The 13,702-nt window shown below is 32.2% G+C and overlaps 3 protein-coding genes and 2 pseudogenes across 5 annotated transcripts, besides 5 other annotated features; 1 reads left to right on the top strand and 4 right to left on the bottom strand.

Moving 5' to 3' along the window:
• Positions 1-8,059: part of a mobile genetic element that runs on past the window's edge.
• Positions 200-2,400, bottom strand: TVAGG3_0152730 (annotated as a pseudogene). Its single transcript has one exon. A coding segment is annotated over exon 1 (2,201 nt).
• TVAGG3_0152720 (uncharacterized protein) lies at positions 3,800-4,450 on the bottom strand (the record flags this gene model as incomplete). Its single annotated transcript, XM_051224721.1, has 1 exon — positions 3,800-4,450. One exon carries the CDS (start codon positions 4,448-4,450, stop codon positions 3,800-3,802), a length of 651 nt encoding a protein of 216 aa, XP_051109707.1.
• On the bottom strand, positions 4,874-5,628 carry TVAGG3_0152710 (annotated as a pseudogene). Its single transcript has one exon. A coding segment is annotated over exon 1 (755 nt).
• On the top strand, positions 5,852-6,658 carry TVAGG3_0152700 (uncharacterized protein; the record flags this gene model as incomplete). Its single annotated transcript, XM_051224720.1, has 1 exon — positions 5,852-6,658. The coding sequence occupies one exon, from the start codon at positions 5,852-5,854 to the stop codon at positions 6,656-6,658; it is 807 nt and encodes a 268-aa protein (XP_051109706.1).
• Positions 7,364-8,059: a terminal%2Cinverted (terminal inverted repeat of Maverick-1C transposon ID:TVAGG3_0152690).
• Positions 8,060-8,145: 86 nt separating this feature from the next.
• Positions 8,146-9,140: a mobile genetic element.
• Positions 9,141-9,233: 93 nt separating this feature from the next.
• Positions 9,234-10,453: a mobile genetic element.
• Positions 10,454-10,722: 269 nt separating this feature from the next.
• Positions 10,723-11,466, bottom strand: TVAGG3_0152660 (uncharacterized protein; the record flags this gene model as incomplete). The annotated part of the gene is made up of 1 exon (XM_001306926.1): positions 10,723-11,466. The coding sequence occupies one exon, from the start codon at positions 11,464-11,466 to the stop codon at positions 10,723-10,725; it is 744 nt and encodes a 247-aa protein (XP_001306927.1).
• Positions 11,467-11,495: 29 nt separating this feature from the next.
• Positions 11,496-11,601: a mobile genetic element.
• Positions 11,602-13,702: the final 2,101 nt, after the last annotated feature.

Here is a 13,702-nt window from a genome sequence, read left to right as displayed (position 1 = left end):
ATTTCATACCATCTACCACCAAATAAAGTGTTTGGATTTATTGGATTCATAGACGTATAAACAGCTCCTATAGGATATATTAAATCATATATGCTCATAACTCTATAAACATATTCTAAAGAACTTATGTCATTAAATACCATTTGGAATGTATCTCCCGGATGAAATGTTGCATTTGTTCCACTTTTATAATGTAATGTTAGTTCAATAGAATTATCCAAGAAAAATTCAAAAGTATCGGTTGAAGACCTCTAACAAATTCAAATGGAGTTGCTGGTTCACCATTTATAATTTCTGTTGTAAATGTCATTGTATCTGGTTTCGAAAATTTCTTTGTTAGTTCTGCATCCACATAAGTTTTGTCTGCTTTCTTATCTAACATTGTTGGTAGTTCATGTGCTTCAAAGTTTCTGGCATGACTTTCAATGTTCCTGCAACTCTTATCTAAACTGTTAAGAGTATCTTTTACGCTTGTACTTGGATTTTCTAATGGTGCACTTGAACCAAGGTCAAAGTTCAATATTATGTCGTCTGCTCTAACAGTAGTGAAGGATTTATGTGTATGGTTCTTGTCAGCTTTACTGTCTAATGTAGCTTGAAGTTCATTTATATCGGAGATGTTGTGTTTATGAGATTTCAAAACTTTGTTCGTTGCTTCGAGTTCAACTTTGTCAGCTTTACTTTTAATAGCATCTTCAAACGTTATTTTTGCCTTAACTCTTAACATAAATCTTGGTTCAACTAATACACCGTTAACATTGAAAGTAGAGGCATAAATTTCACCGGTATAACCAAATGCTTCTGGTGCTTTAGCTACATCATACTGTACAGTACAGCTTATGTCATAACCTTTAGCACGAATGTATTTATATCTTCTTTCATTAACATTTTTTGTCTTCGCTTCATCACTTCGTGTTAAATATCCATGGTAGTCCGTTATAATCTGTTCGTCTGAAGTTATATAATGAACATGGTTCTTGTCCGCTTTACTATTTAATGTAGCTTGAAGTTCATTTATATCGGAGATGTTGTGTTTATGAGATTTCAAAACTTTGTTCATTGCGTCAAGTTCATTTTTGTCCGCTTTACTATTTAATGTAGCTTGAAGTTCATTTATATCGGAGATATTGTGTTTATGTTCTTTATCTGCTTTTTCGGCTAATTTCTCTTCTATCTCATTTATTTCAAGTTCATGCCTACCACCACCTCCCGAAGAAGTATTTTTCTTCAGCTCTTGAAGAACGTCCACTTCGCCATCTTTGGTGTCAATAATGAGACTTTGAGTTAAAACCTTTCCTGTCTTAATGGATGTTTGTAAAACTTCTTCTTCACCATGTTCGGGGTCATGGTCGTCATCATATCTTGTGAAATCAGAGATGTTGTCATACATTAAGCATATCTGTCTCAAAAGTTCTGCTATTTGAAACTGGAACGAAAGATATACAGAACTTTCATCATCTCCTAAAGTCAAGTCTGCTTTCTTAAGTATTTCTTGAATGTATGCAATGAGAACAGAGTACCTTGGAAAATATTCGAACAATATTTCATTAGCTGTTGGTTTTGGTGGTTCTTTTGGAGTTTCTGTTGTTTCAGTTCCTTCTGTAGGTTCTGTTGGAGTTTCTGCATCTCTTGACTTCAATGCTCTTGCTCTCAAAGACCTAAATGTTAGAGCACCGGGTTTTACAAAGGACTTTATAAATGCTTTAATAGTTCCTGGTAAGTTATTGTTAGCATTAAGTAAGTTCCTTATGCTTCCATCATGTACGTCCATAGCACTATGTAAAAAATCTATACTTTTCTTGTAGTCAGCAATAGACTGACTGTGATTTTTTAAAGATTTGTCAATACCTTTAAGCCAATCTTCATGCATGTCTGATACTGAGCCAAGAATATCATTTGCTTCCTTTAGTGTATTTTGTGCTTGTCGTAAAGTATCCAATCCCGTACGTGCATTGTTTGCTATACGTCTTACAGTATCTATTTGACTCCTTGTTTCTTGCATCCAACCAGATAAAGTTTTAATAGTATCCGAACCATTTGAAATGAAGTTCAAAGCATTTTTAACGTCATTTAAAACTTCTTCACCAAGTACCGCCCTATCTTTCCGATTTGGTATTGAAGAACTCCATATGAAGCAGCTGTTAAACCAGTATTTATAAGGTCCCATATCCATGATTTAGCAGTTTTTCCATCCTTTCCATCCTTTCCATCCAAACCGTTTTCGCCTTGAGGTCCTTGTATTCCTTGTATTCCTTGTATTCCTTGTATTCCTTGTGGTCCTTGAGGTCCGGTGTCACCCTTCTCTCCTTTCAGTTCATCTTTATGTTCGTTATAATATTCTAATGTCATAAGGTGTACATCATTACTGCTACCAAGCAACGCCGAGAATTTGTTTCTCATTCATGACTAAATTCTTTAGGCATTTAATGTTGTCGTCAAATCGAAAGCTCTTTAACAATTCAATGAGAACATTTAATACTTTCACTAATGAGGCATCTACTGTAGAATTTATATATTGCACCGTTCCATCATTTATGATGGGAACCTTGCTTGTTGTAATGAATGGGTCATAAGTGTTAAAAGTATCGAAATCAATGACTTTTTTAGTTTTTCCATCGTCAATGACTAAATCATTGCCTTCAATGGTTAAAGTTGAGTTTTCGTTTACTAGTTCATGTGCTCTTCTTGCTTCATTTGTTTCATACGCATATGCAGCAATAGTCATATTTTAATGAGAATAAAATGTTGTTCTATTTGCAAAGTACAGACCCAAACGAATACGGGACAGTAAAGCTACAAACAAACTTAGGTCTTCAGAATGAAGCGCTTGCTTTCAGAGTTGTTGACTTCAATACTATCGCAACTTTTGTCATAACAGATGAAACAGATTTCATGGAGTTTGAAATAGATGACAAAAGAAGTGTTGTAACATTTCCTAACAGAGCCGAGTACAGAATAGATAAAATTGCTGGAGTCATAGATACTCTCATAAATGAAGAAACTATTGACAACATAGATGTCGAACTCTCTTCTGAGGGAACATTGAAGTTCAGTAGCAAGAAAGAGTTCAAGATACCAAGAATGAGTCATAGAGTACAACTTCTTCTGGGAGCATACCATATGACATTTCCTTTGAAAAGTGTTGACAAAACGATTGAGATGAAATCTGTTCCATACGTATGTTATGGTAATTGTTTGTACGTTGAGTCAAAAATAGCTAATGTCACAGGTATTTCAGGAGTTAATAGTAAAGGTTCAGTAGAATATAAATCCTTCTGTTATGCAGTCAATTCAATGTTCATTCCAAACGTTCCTGTCATAGCAACTCATTTAGGTAAATGGGTTCGCATTAGTCCTCATAATTTGAAAGACATGCAATTCAGACTTGTTGACTTTCAAGGAGAGCCTGTAGAACTGAAGGCACCAGTGCGAATGACTGTTGAAGTTGACTTTTTAGAAAATATTAAATGCAACAGCTTACAAGAGAACTCAGAGCTAAAAATATAAAGTATGAATGTTATGTATTAGGTCATGAACTTTGGTTGTTGCTGTTTGATGAAACAAATGAGTTAGTTATGCCAGTCAAGAGAACAGAAAAAGGCGTCAAAGGCGCCGAGCGCAAAGCGCTATATTGTGTTAGTGAAAACTGCACCAAGTCAATAAGATTAGGTTTGCATTATGAAGATGAGTTCGATACTGTTGAAGAAGTTTTGGACAGATATTACAAATTGCTAACTTGAATTTTTTTGACTGACGGCGCAAAGCGCCAAGATGGGCTCAAAGAGCCCTCCTGACTGCTTTAATTTACTAAAACATATTTCAAGCAAAGCTTATAGTAAGTAGATAGTTTTGTATACTCGTTCGAATATTTATACTTAAACTCAACTCCTGTAGTTCCTGGTGTTTCAATGATGCGGATGTTACCTATTTTCATGAATAGTGGAGTTTGACCACAGCATTCGATTTCAGGGTCGAGATAGTCAATGACACATTGTTTCCCTGTTATTCGTGAGATAACATTTTCAAGGTCCTCCTTTGTTAGAATTATTTGGTTCTTGCTTATAAGATTTGTCAAAAGCTTCTTATCGTCTTTGAGTAAAATTGTTTGGTATAACTGAAGAAGGTAATGGTCTACGTTATCTGAAGGATTTGTTTGAACATTTGTGTAAGGGTTGTCGTTGGCTTCTCTTGAAAGAATTTGGTCCAGTGGTGGATACTCTAACTTAACATCTGATGTAGCGTTAGCGTTTGAAGCTGAGTTTAAATTCACGGCGCCATGCGCCAAGATGGGCTCTTTGAGCCCTCCCGACTTAAGTTCTGGTTCTTTTTCTTTCAAACACTCTGAACTATAGTTCTTTATGACAATATTGTTTGTCGTTCGTGAGTCAACATTTGATGTTGGTTCAATTGGAACATTAACGGCACCAGCTAAGATGGATTTGCTTCTCATTTCATATAGAATAAAAACCTTTTATATGTATGAAATGAACAATATACTCGACAAGGGTTTGAATGTAAAGCTAACGAATGAAAATATTGTTGAATTCACTGAGACAGGAGCTGTGTATAAAGATGTAGAACTACTGAACAAAAGAGCTAAGGGAAGAAGCAGGAATATGAACAAAGGGTGGAAGCCTATAAAAATTTATGTCAATGATGGCTCAGGAGGTTCAAACATAAAGTATGCAGAAAGTTATAGAGTTTATGCTCTCAAAGGTGAAAAGCCTTCATTTAAGAACAGCTATTCTAACACATATCCTCAAAAGCTAACGGATGGGGAAGTGGATGATATGAATGACAGCAAAAATATTAACAGAAATGGCGACAGAGATGCATGGAATTTGTTTACCATCAGTCAATTGAAGGTTAAACTTTAAAACAATGTTGGTCGTTCCCATGGGAAATTTTTTGACTTTAATGGTATTAGTCATGATATGAATCTCAAGGTATGAACGAGGAGAGATGAGAGACTTATATGCTTCCCAAATTTCTTCAAAAGGTAATGTTATACCTGACTGTTTCCAAATGAGTTCAATGTCATAGCGTGAGAAACCTTGAAAGATAACGAAGTCAGTTATGAGACGTTTTATGTTTAAAGCAAGGAAACGCCATGTTTGCATAAGTATTGCTACAGTTAAGTTATGTCTGACTTTAGTTATGATGTTAGCTAATGGTGAGTCTGCTTTTGACACTAAACCTTTTCCGGCGAAGTCGTCACAAACGAGCAGAGTGTTTGAAGGATACTTTTTTGAAGGGGTATTTTGAAAGTTTTGATAGAATGTAGTTTGTCAGTCGTTTCATATCGTAAACTCCTGAGTATTGACGTAAGTGGTGTTTGTCAATAATTCTTTCCATCTCTTCTGAAGTCTTTTGCATTCCTGACTGTATGAACTCTACAATAGCATAATATTTTCTCTTACGTCGAATGTAACGTTGAAGAAATTCAATGAGTTCGCTATCTGGAACTTTAACGACAGAGGCTTGAACTTTTGACATAAATGTTTTCGCTGTTGAATCCATAGAGTCTGAAGTTGCTGATATAATGATTTGGTCATAGTAAGAGTCGTTTCCTAAACGCTCTGTTATGAGTATATGACGAATGAGGTTAAATGTCTTACCTGAACCCATCTTTCCACAATAGAAATACACACCATTTGAACAGAACTCATAGTCCTTACTGAAAGGAAGAATGAGAGAACTGTTGAGCTTTTCACTGCTTTCATTCATGTCTTCATCTACGTCATGTATTAAATGCTTCATTTTATCTTCATTAAAAATGCAAGTCAGAAATATTCAGAACATAGCACCGAGTCTAACTGACAAGAGTATAAAGATATACTATGAACACGTTATGATGAAACCTACCAAAATTCAAGAAAGTCAGTATACTTATGAATATCCAAGACACTGGGTAGAGTATGTAGGAGGTGAGAAAGCTATTGAAATAAGACAAGTTAGAAGTATTCCAGCAGGAAGAACAATATTATTGAAGAACTTTAATGTTTTGAGGTATAATGATGAAACAAAGAAGCAAGATAGTTTTCCTGTTGCTGTGTATGTGAACCTAGACACAGGAGATGACATGAAAGTTTTTAACACAAAGCTTCAAACGGTAGTGAGAGAACAACTGACTGCGGAAGGACATCCATTACCTTCAGAAGTTACCATAGTATATAATTTTGAAACAAATGCAATAGATTTTAAAGTCGTCTCTGCAAAGAAGTCAGGTTTTACATTTAATGAAGCAGATGTATATTCGAATGAAAACTCCAAAGCTATTGCATGGTTAGATAATGACGATTGCTTTAAGAAAATATTTAAATTCAGTGACTCAAAGATGTCAATAGATGACCTTCGTGGAATGTTACCATCGACGTTTACAGTAGAAGGTTCAGCAGGATTGCTTACAAGATTGTCAATTGGTGGTATTTGGTCTCGTGAGAACATTGTTATAAAATCCAGTATAAGTGAATTTGCTGAAGAATCTATATTATGTCTTTCAAACTACATGTATTCGCCACCGAAGCATTATAGTATAACAAACTTTGTCAGTAAGTTTAACATAAGACTTGTCGAACCTTCTTCAATGAAAGATGTTGTGCTACCTAAAGATGGAAAGGATGGACTCATTATTGAGATGATTTTAATAGCATATTAAATGAGCTTGTTCTTGAAGGTCATTCATGATGAAATAACTGTTGTAGAAGATGTTAGCAATTGTTCAGACATTTTGAAGCGTATAGATGAGATAAGAAAGAAGTTTATGAATGAGAATGTTTATGTTTCATTGACTTTCTCCAGTAACGAGAACTTTTATGAGATAATATTGAAGAGAGATGATTTTAATATGGTGTAAATGGTAGCTTGGACAGCTTTAGGCGCAATGGGAACAAAAGCATTAGCATTTGGAGCAAAAGCACTTGGGGCTTATGACGCAGTAAATAAAATGAGTGGAGGAAGGGTTTCGAAGACATTAGATGCAAATAAAGGGAAGATTGGAGGCTGGGTTGCAAAGAAGTTAAGATTAAATAAAATAGGGCTCATAAATAAAGCATCCAATTTGGTTGCGACTGAGTCAGAAAATGCTTTAGGAAAGGACGATGAGTTTGCAAAACACGCAAAAGACTTTAATGACCAGATGAAAGGTGAAACAATGCATTTAAATAGATTCGATGGAACTAAAGAAAATGTTTCTTCTCCACCAGTAGTTCTTCCGTATGGTCCCTATGGAATGTATGGAAATCCTTACGAAAGACCATTTGACCCATTGACTGGTGGAAGTAACTGGTATCATTACGGACGAAGAAGAAAGACAGTCAAGTTGGAGACAGACGTGAAGAAAGCAACTAAAAAGAAACCAAGGAAGAGAGTTATAAAGCAATGAATTCAACAGGTTAGAAAAGAGGTTAGAAAACGTGTTAGATCTAACATTCTAACATAAACATTATTTTTGTGCTATGTTTTCATACGTGTGCGGGTGGTGATATCATTAATTTTTAAGTTTATTTTTTATTTTATTTTTATTTTATTTGGATGTAATGACAGAACAAAAGCAACTCATACAAATCAAAACATATAACAAACATACATTTAAACATTTATTCTTCCTTCCTGAGCATAACATGTTCTTTCAAATACATCCGAGACCAGTTGACTTTTCATTGACTGTTTATAAAGATAGAAATAGTTATATCATTAAACCATACGATGACGAAGGTAAGTTATGTAAATTGTACGTTAAGAAGTTAGAGAAAGTTTATGGCTTCAAGTATGACTACAATAGGGTTAACACTGATGATGAAGATATTGAGGAAAATTTATGAGAACATTAGTGAAGTTGTTAGTGAGAACGATAGTGAGAACGTTTATTTTTACATTAGTGAGTTCGTTAGTGAAGTGGTTGGTGGTTTTGTAAATATTTAAGGTTAAGTTAGTGTTGTCGTTTGTGTTGTCGTTTGTGTTGTAAAATATACGTTAACGGTTTTGTAAAGTGTCAAATTCACAAGTATTGGGTAAAGTGGAACGCAGTGCCACCATACCCAAGACTTGTATACTAACTATAATACGCAATAAAAAAGCAAATACTCCTTAATATATTTAGCGTTTATTCTACAATTTTTTCAAAATTATTTAGAAATATTTCATTCTTCAATGACATTTCTTTCTGCCAAATTAGCAACTGCCTTTAATGATGGAAGGACAACATTTGGTTCAACTCTTTCAATCTGAAGAAGTTTTTTAATCTGATTAATTAGATTCATGCATTCTTCAAATTTCGACGCTCTTTGTTCAACAATTTGGTTTCCTGCTCTGCTCAAAATACGGACGTACCTTTCTTCATGCAAGGCGTTTGATATTTGAACCTTTAAAGTGAAATTTGGAATCACAACCGTAACTAAAGTAATGAAAATATCATCAATACGTTCATTCTTCTTTCCTAAAACGAACGTCTGCTTGATTTGATGAAAATGCGATTCGGAAACATTATTCGTCGCATCTCCTTCATCGCGATAGAGCTTCATCGAATGTTCCTTTGTGCGGCACCACTGCCTATCAAAGTAGGCTAAAGCTCGTGGTTCCTCTTCTTCGGCAATGGATGTGATGAAGTCATATGTTTCATTTGATTCATTCGCAAGCTTTTCTGGATCGGAGTTATCGACACGAAGTGTCAAAAAATCCATTGCAAGGTAAAAGTTTTCAAAATTTTCTGTTCTTTCAAAAAGATTTGAAACTTTTGCATTTGCACGAAGGATATGAACCGCACACCAGCATCAATTTGCGAGTGGGAAACCATCTTCTATTGCCATCGCAATGTTTAACGCGTAATCAGCGCTCCAATATTTTGGGTCAAAATGAGCAAACTGACAAAATTTGACAAGACACAACTGAATTTTTTCTGCAGTTTGCGGTTGTACAACGAAGTAACAAAAAGGAAAAATTGTTCCATGAATTGTCTTCATTTTAATTGCATAAAGTTGAACTCTACGCAAATTAGTGAGTGAGTTGCATCAACATGCAATGGGTTTTCAATGGAATGAACCAACTCCTTAGCAGAGAATGGTGCATAGATCACTGTAAACTCTGTCAAATCTGAATTGAAATCGAATTCAATCAAATCGTCAGGACGATCTTGCTTTAAAGAGTTTATTTACTGCTAATGTATCATTATTAACTAAACATTCTATTAAACCTTAAGGTTTAGAATTTTTTAAAAAAGTATAAATTAAGGTTAAGGATGCCCTTACATTCCATAAAAATACTTGAAATATATGATTATTATTGTAGTAAAACTTTGGGGCTCTAGATCGCTTTCTATGTCGAGTTGAATGAGTTTTAAATTTTCAAAGAAATTCTGAAGAGTATTCAAAAGTGTAAAAATTTAAAAACAGAATAATATTTCCCCTTATTTCTACTAAAATAAACATGAGTTGCAAGTAAATATTATTATTTCACAATAATTATGAAAATTTCTCTACTTACACTAGAATGCACAGCACTTTTTTGGATTGCCGTTTACAATTTCCAAACAAAGCAAGATATGGGACACAGCAATGTCTTTTGTAAACTATGTTGTTCGGCCTAGTTTAGGTACCATATTGTAAAGCTGTGTACCAAAAATCCAGAGATTTTTCCATGAATTGTTAGATCAATATGCAATCATACTTATATTTCTAAAATAATCGAGTTGATACCAATGGATTTATGTTGAATTATAAAATATTGTATTTCATTGGTGAAAAATTAATATATTTGATTGATCAAATTTTACAAACTCATCGGGAAAAAAAACAGGATGAAACTCATATTATATACTATATACACATTTCAAATATGCAAAAAAACATGATGGTAAGTCTGTCGCGTTTTTTCAAAAAAATCCAGAGGTCAGAATAATAGTTATTGTTTACTAGCATTGATGCCAGAATTTTCTCTCGCATGCAAATTTTTTGTGGTTTGCATACTGTTGAATAAACCTTTATTTTTATAAAATTAGATTTTTGAATTTCTTCATATTAGATCTTTTTTCAAATATCGTTCCATCAGGCTTTTATCCAAAAAGGAATGACTCCACTCAAATATTTGAACAATTCCTGATGTTACATGTTCTTGAGTTATATCCTTTATAAAATTGAGAGGAAAATAAAAAAAATTGAATGGGGTTCATTCAATTTTCCTAATCTAATAACTTCATGAATGTTCAATTTGTATCCGTATAATCAATATGGTAGAATATCATTGGAATTTAAAAAAATTGTGACGGATTGATATTTTGATTATGTGCGATTTTGGCCATAAATCAAATCTGATTATCGTGAAAAACAATTATTATTCAGAAATATTATTAGAGTTAGTAGCTTATAAAAAATTAATATATATGGCAGAATACCAGATTCTAGATTTAAGTATATCAAAAGTTTTACATGCACAAAAAATCTGACATGGTGAGGGCATCCTTAATATCAAAATTTGCAAAAAATGCAGTTTAAGGTTATTTTAAGGTTCACCACTTTTGTCACCTATTCTTCTCATTTTCCCTCCAAATCGGCATCCCTATATAAGGTCGACAATAAAATTCAATCTTCACATTTCTGACACAGTCGCAATTCAAAATTTCACATAAAAATTGGATTCATTACTTAGTTACTATTAAAACATATTTTTACATGATTTTGAGCTCAATGAATTAAAATAAACAAGCTCAGTTAAATAAAACAAACAAATTTAGCAAATTTTACAGCAGCAATCATCATCATTTGCTGGTTGAGATTTCTTTTGAGGAGATTTACCTGGAAGTATAGTAGAAACTACTTCTAGTTGAACTGTTTCTTGAAAATCTAGGATTAAATATCCTATTGAAGAAGAATCAAGAAATGTTCCTGTAGATGCCACTTTTTGCATGAAATCTACAAAGATACCATCAACATACGAACTAATTAGAAAATCTTGTACTCCAATTGCATTGCGATAGCAATTTTTTAAAAACATTAAAAAATTACATCCGGCATCTTCAGCAATCACAATTTCATTTCCAATATTGTGGGTAAAACAAAAATTAATTGGGCCAGAGTCAATTCTTTTGGTAAATGAAGCAATTAAAGTTTTTATATAATCAATATCGCTATTTGGGAGTTGTTGTATCTTCCTTTGCTCTTGTGATGATGGTAATATATGAAATTTACAGTTTATTTGTGATATAACGTTTGATAAAAGATTAATTTCGTTTAAATCAGAAGATAATTGAGAATCGAATAGTTTTCCTAATATAAAAACGTCTGAAAATCCATTTTCTTGTATAAGCTGACTAATGACTTGAGAAAATGCAGTAATTGAGTCTCCTACATTTCCATTTTTCCCAAATTCAGGATTTCCTAGAATTATAACCTTTGATCCAGCAAAAGAAATATCCGATTTAGTTGGTTTCGTTAATGATATGTTCGGATTATCTTGAACTAAATCAAAGGTCATAAATTGTAAAAAAAATTGAATCATGAAAATTCATGGAGTCATATTTCATCTAATAACTAGGCAATTAAAGAATGAATTCCTATTTGATTAGCACCATTATATTAAGCACAAAACATGGGACTGTTTGTTCTATTATGATCTATGTGTTAATTTGCTGTTATCGAGATAACAACTCATCTTTCTAATTCATTTCAATTTTTTAATTTTGTTCTTTTTTTAGTTTATGAATGTTGAGGAGTTACTCCTCCATACATTTAGAGGAGATAACGAAGAAGTATTTGAAGCACAGAATCAATTTCTATCTCTTCCATTAAACGAATCAGTCTTAATAAGCTTTTTAAACATAATATCAAACTCAGACAACAATGAATTACTACGAACAGCAGCTGTCATAAGAATTAAGCAAATTTTATTCGATAACATTCAGTTAATTTTTCAAGATTCAATTTCAAATATTCTTAAGTCTTGGATTATTGATATATTTCAGACAAAAGTATACGAAATGATTCCTTCAATATTAGAAATATCTCGAATTGTTGTCCAAAAATTGTTTTTTACAGATAATTGGCCAGAATTTACCCAAATATCATTATCATCGATTGCATTATCATGGTCCCTTCTAAATTATTACAAACTACATACGGATCCTCAATTAAATCCTGATTTTATTACAGATTTTTTACAAAATTATACAGATTCGATAAATGAATTATCAATTACAGACCAAACATTATTATTTAGATGTGCTAGTTATATTTCCATTTTAAATTTACCAGATTTTTCAAAAATAATCATAATTCATTATTTCTTTTAATTTCTCAAATTAAAGACATAACAAATATTGATAATGAGGATTTTGTTCATTTTGCATTTAAGTTTTATTGTCAAATAATTAATTATAAAGATTATGTTACATCAGAAGAAGTTTTGATGATTTTAAACAAAGCAATTGAAGTAACGCAATTAACAAATAATACAATCTTATTGTATTATTCATTTAGCTTTATTAAAAGGTGTTTAAAAAGATCATTATTTCATTTTACCATCATTTGAATTCACAGAGTATGATTTAAACCTTGCAGAATTTTATCAAAAAGAATTTGCTTTATCGAATTTTAAATTTAATTCTGAAATCATATTCTTCGCGTTTGTCTCTCAAAATTTGAGTGAATTGAAAGGTTTACGCAGGAAGAATATGATTTTAATTCTGAAATATATGACAGGAAAAATCTTTCAGCAGATTTATCATTTTCTTTGTGTAAAACTTTTCTAAAGAAGATGATCAGATAATTAATAGTGAAAGTATTGATTTTGAAGAAAATAAACTAGAGTATATATGTAAGGAGTTATTTGCAATACTTTCGGATCTGGAAAGAAGCAATTCCTCATTATTTAATGAATATTATAATAGAACTTTTCCATTTATGAAAGAAACGCTGCCAAAATATGTGTAGATATTTTTGCTCTTTAATTTTAAATTTTGTTTGTATTACCCTCAAATTTTTACTTTTTCAATAGACCTATTTATAAATAGCAGAGGATTTATAAATATACACCCTTATTTGGAACTTCCAATTAATTGGAAAAACCGTCGTAATTGGAAAAACCGCCCGATTGGAAAAACCGTCGCAATTGGAAATATTGCGAGATTGGAATTTCCAATCTCTCAATTGGAAATTCCAAATAAGTTTTTATTTGGAAATTCCAATTCATTTGGAAATTATAAATAAGATACCTTATTTATGAATACCCTTATGTTTGGAAATATAAGGGCTTTTAGAAATTAGAAAAAAGAAATTTGAAATTGGAAAAACCAGAGTATTTTGATTATACTATAGGTAAATGTAAAAATTTAATTAGTATATATTACATTTAAAAACTATTGCATTTTATCAAACGTTGTAAAACTAAGATTTTCAATTCCGATTTGCTTCTAATTTTGGGGATATGGTCATTAGATGATTCTAAAACAAATGGCTGATATTTTTTTTCGAATCTGTCTGCTGGTTTTTGAGATCTTGAAAAACGCATTCAATTTTAAAAATGTTTTTTAAAAAAAATTAGAAAAACCATAGTTTTTAAGATTTGTAAGTAATAAATTCGGTATTCATTAATTTTTTATAACTAAGTTAGGGTAGATTTATGCACAAAATCTATAATTTAAACCAAAATATAAAATACATGCGAAACAAAGAAAATCTAATGCGAGCCGGGGCTGATCTTATACTAGAAGTTT

Source organism: Trichomonas vaginalis, chromosome IV, assembly GCF_026262505.1.
Source record: "Trichomonas vaginalis G3 chromosome IV, whole genome shotgun sequence".
NCBI classification, from domain to species: Eukaryota; Parabasalia; order Trichomonadida; family Trichomonadidae; genus Trichomonas; species Trichomonas vaginalis.
Note: the sequence above shows the minus strand (reverse complement) of the source record. Positions and strands in the feature narration are given on the sequence as shown.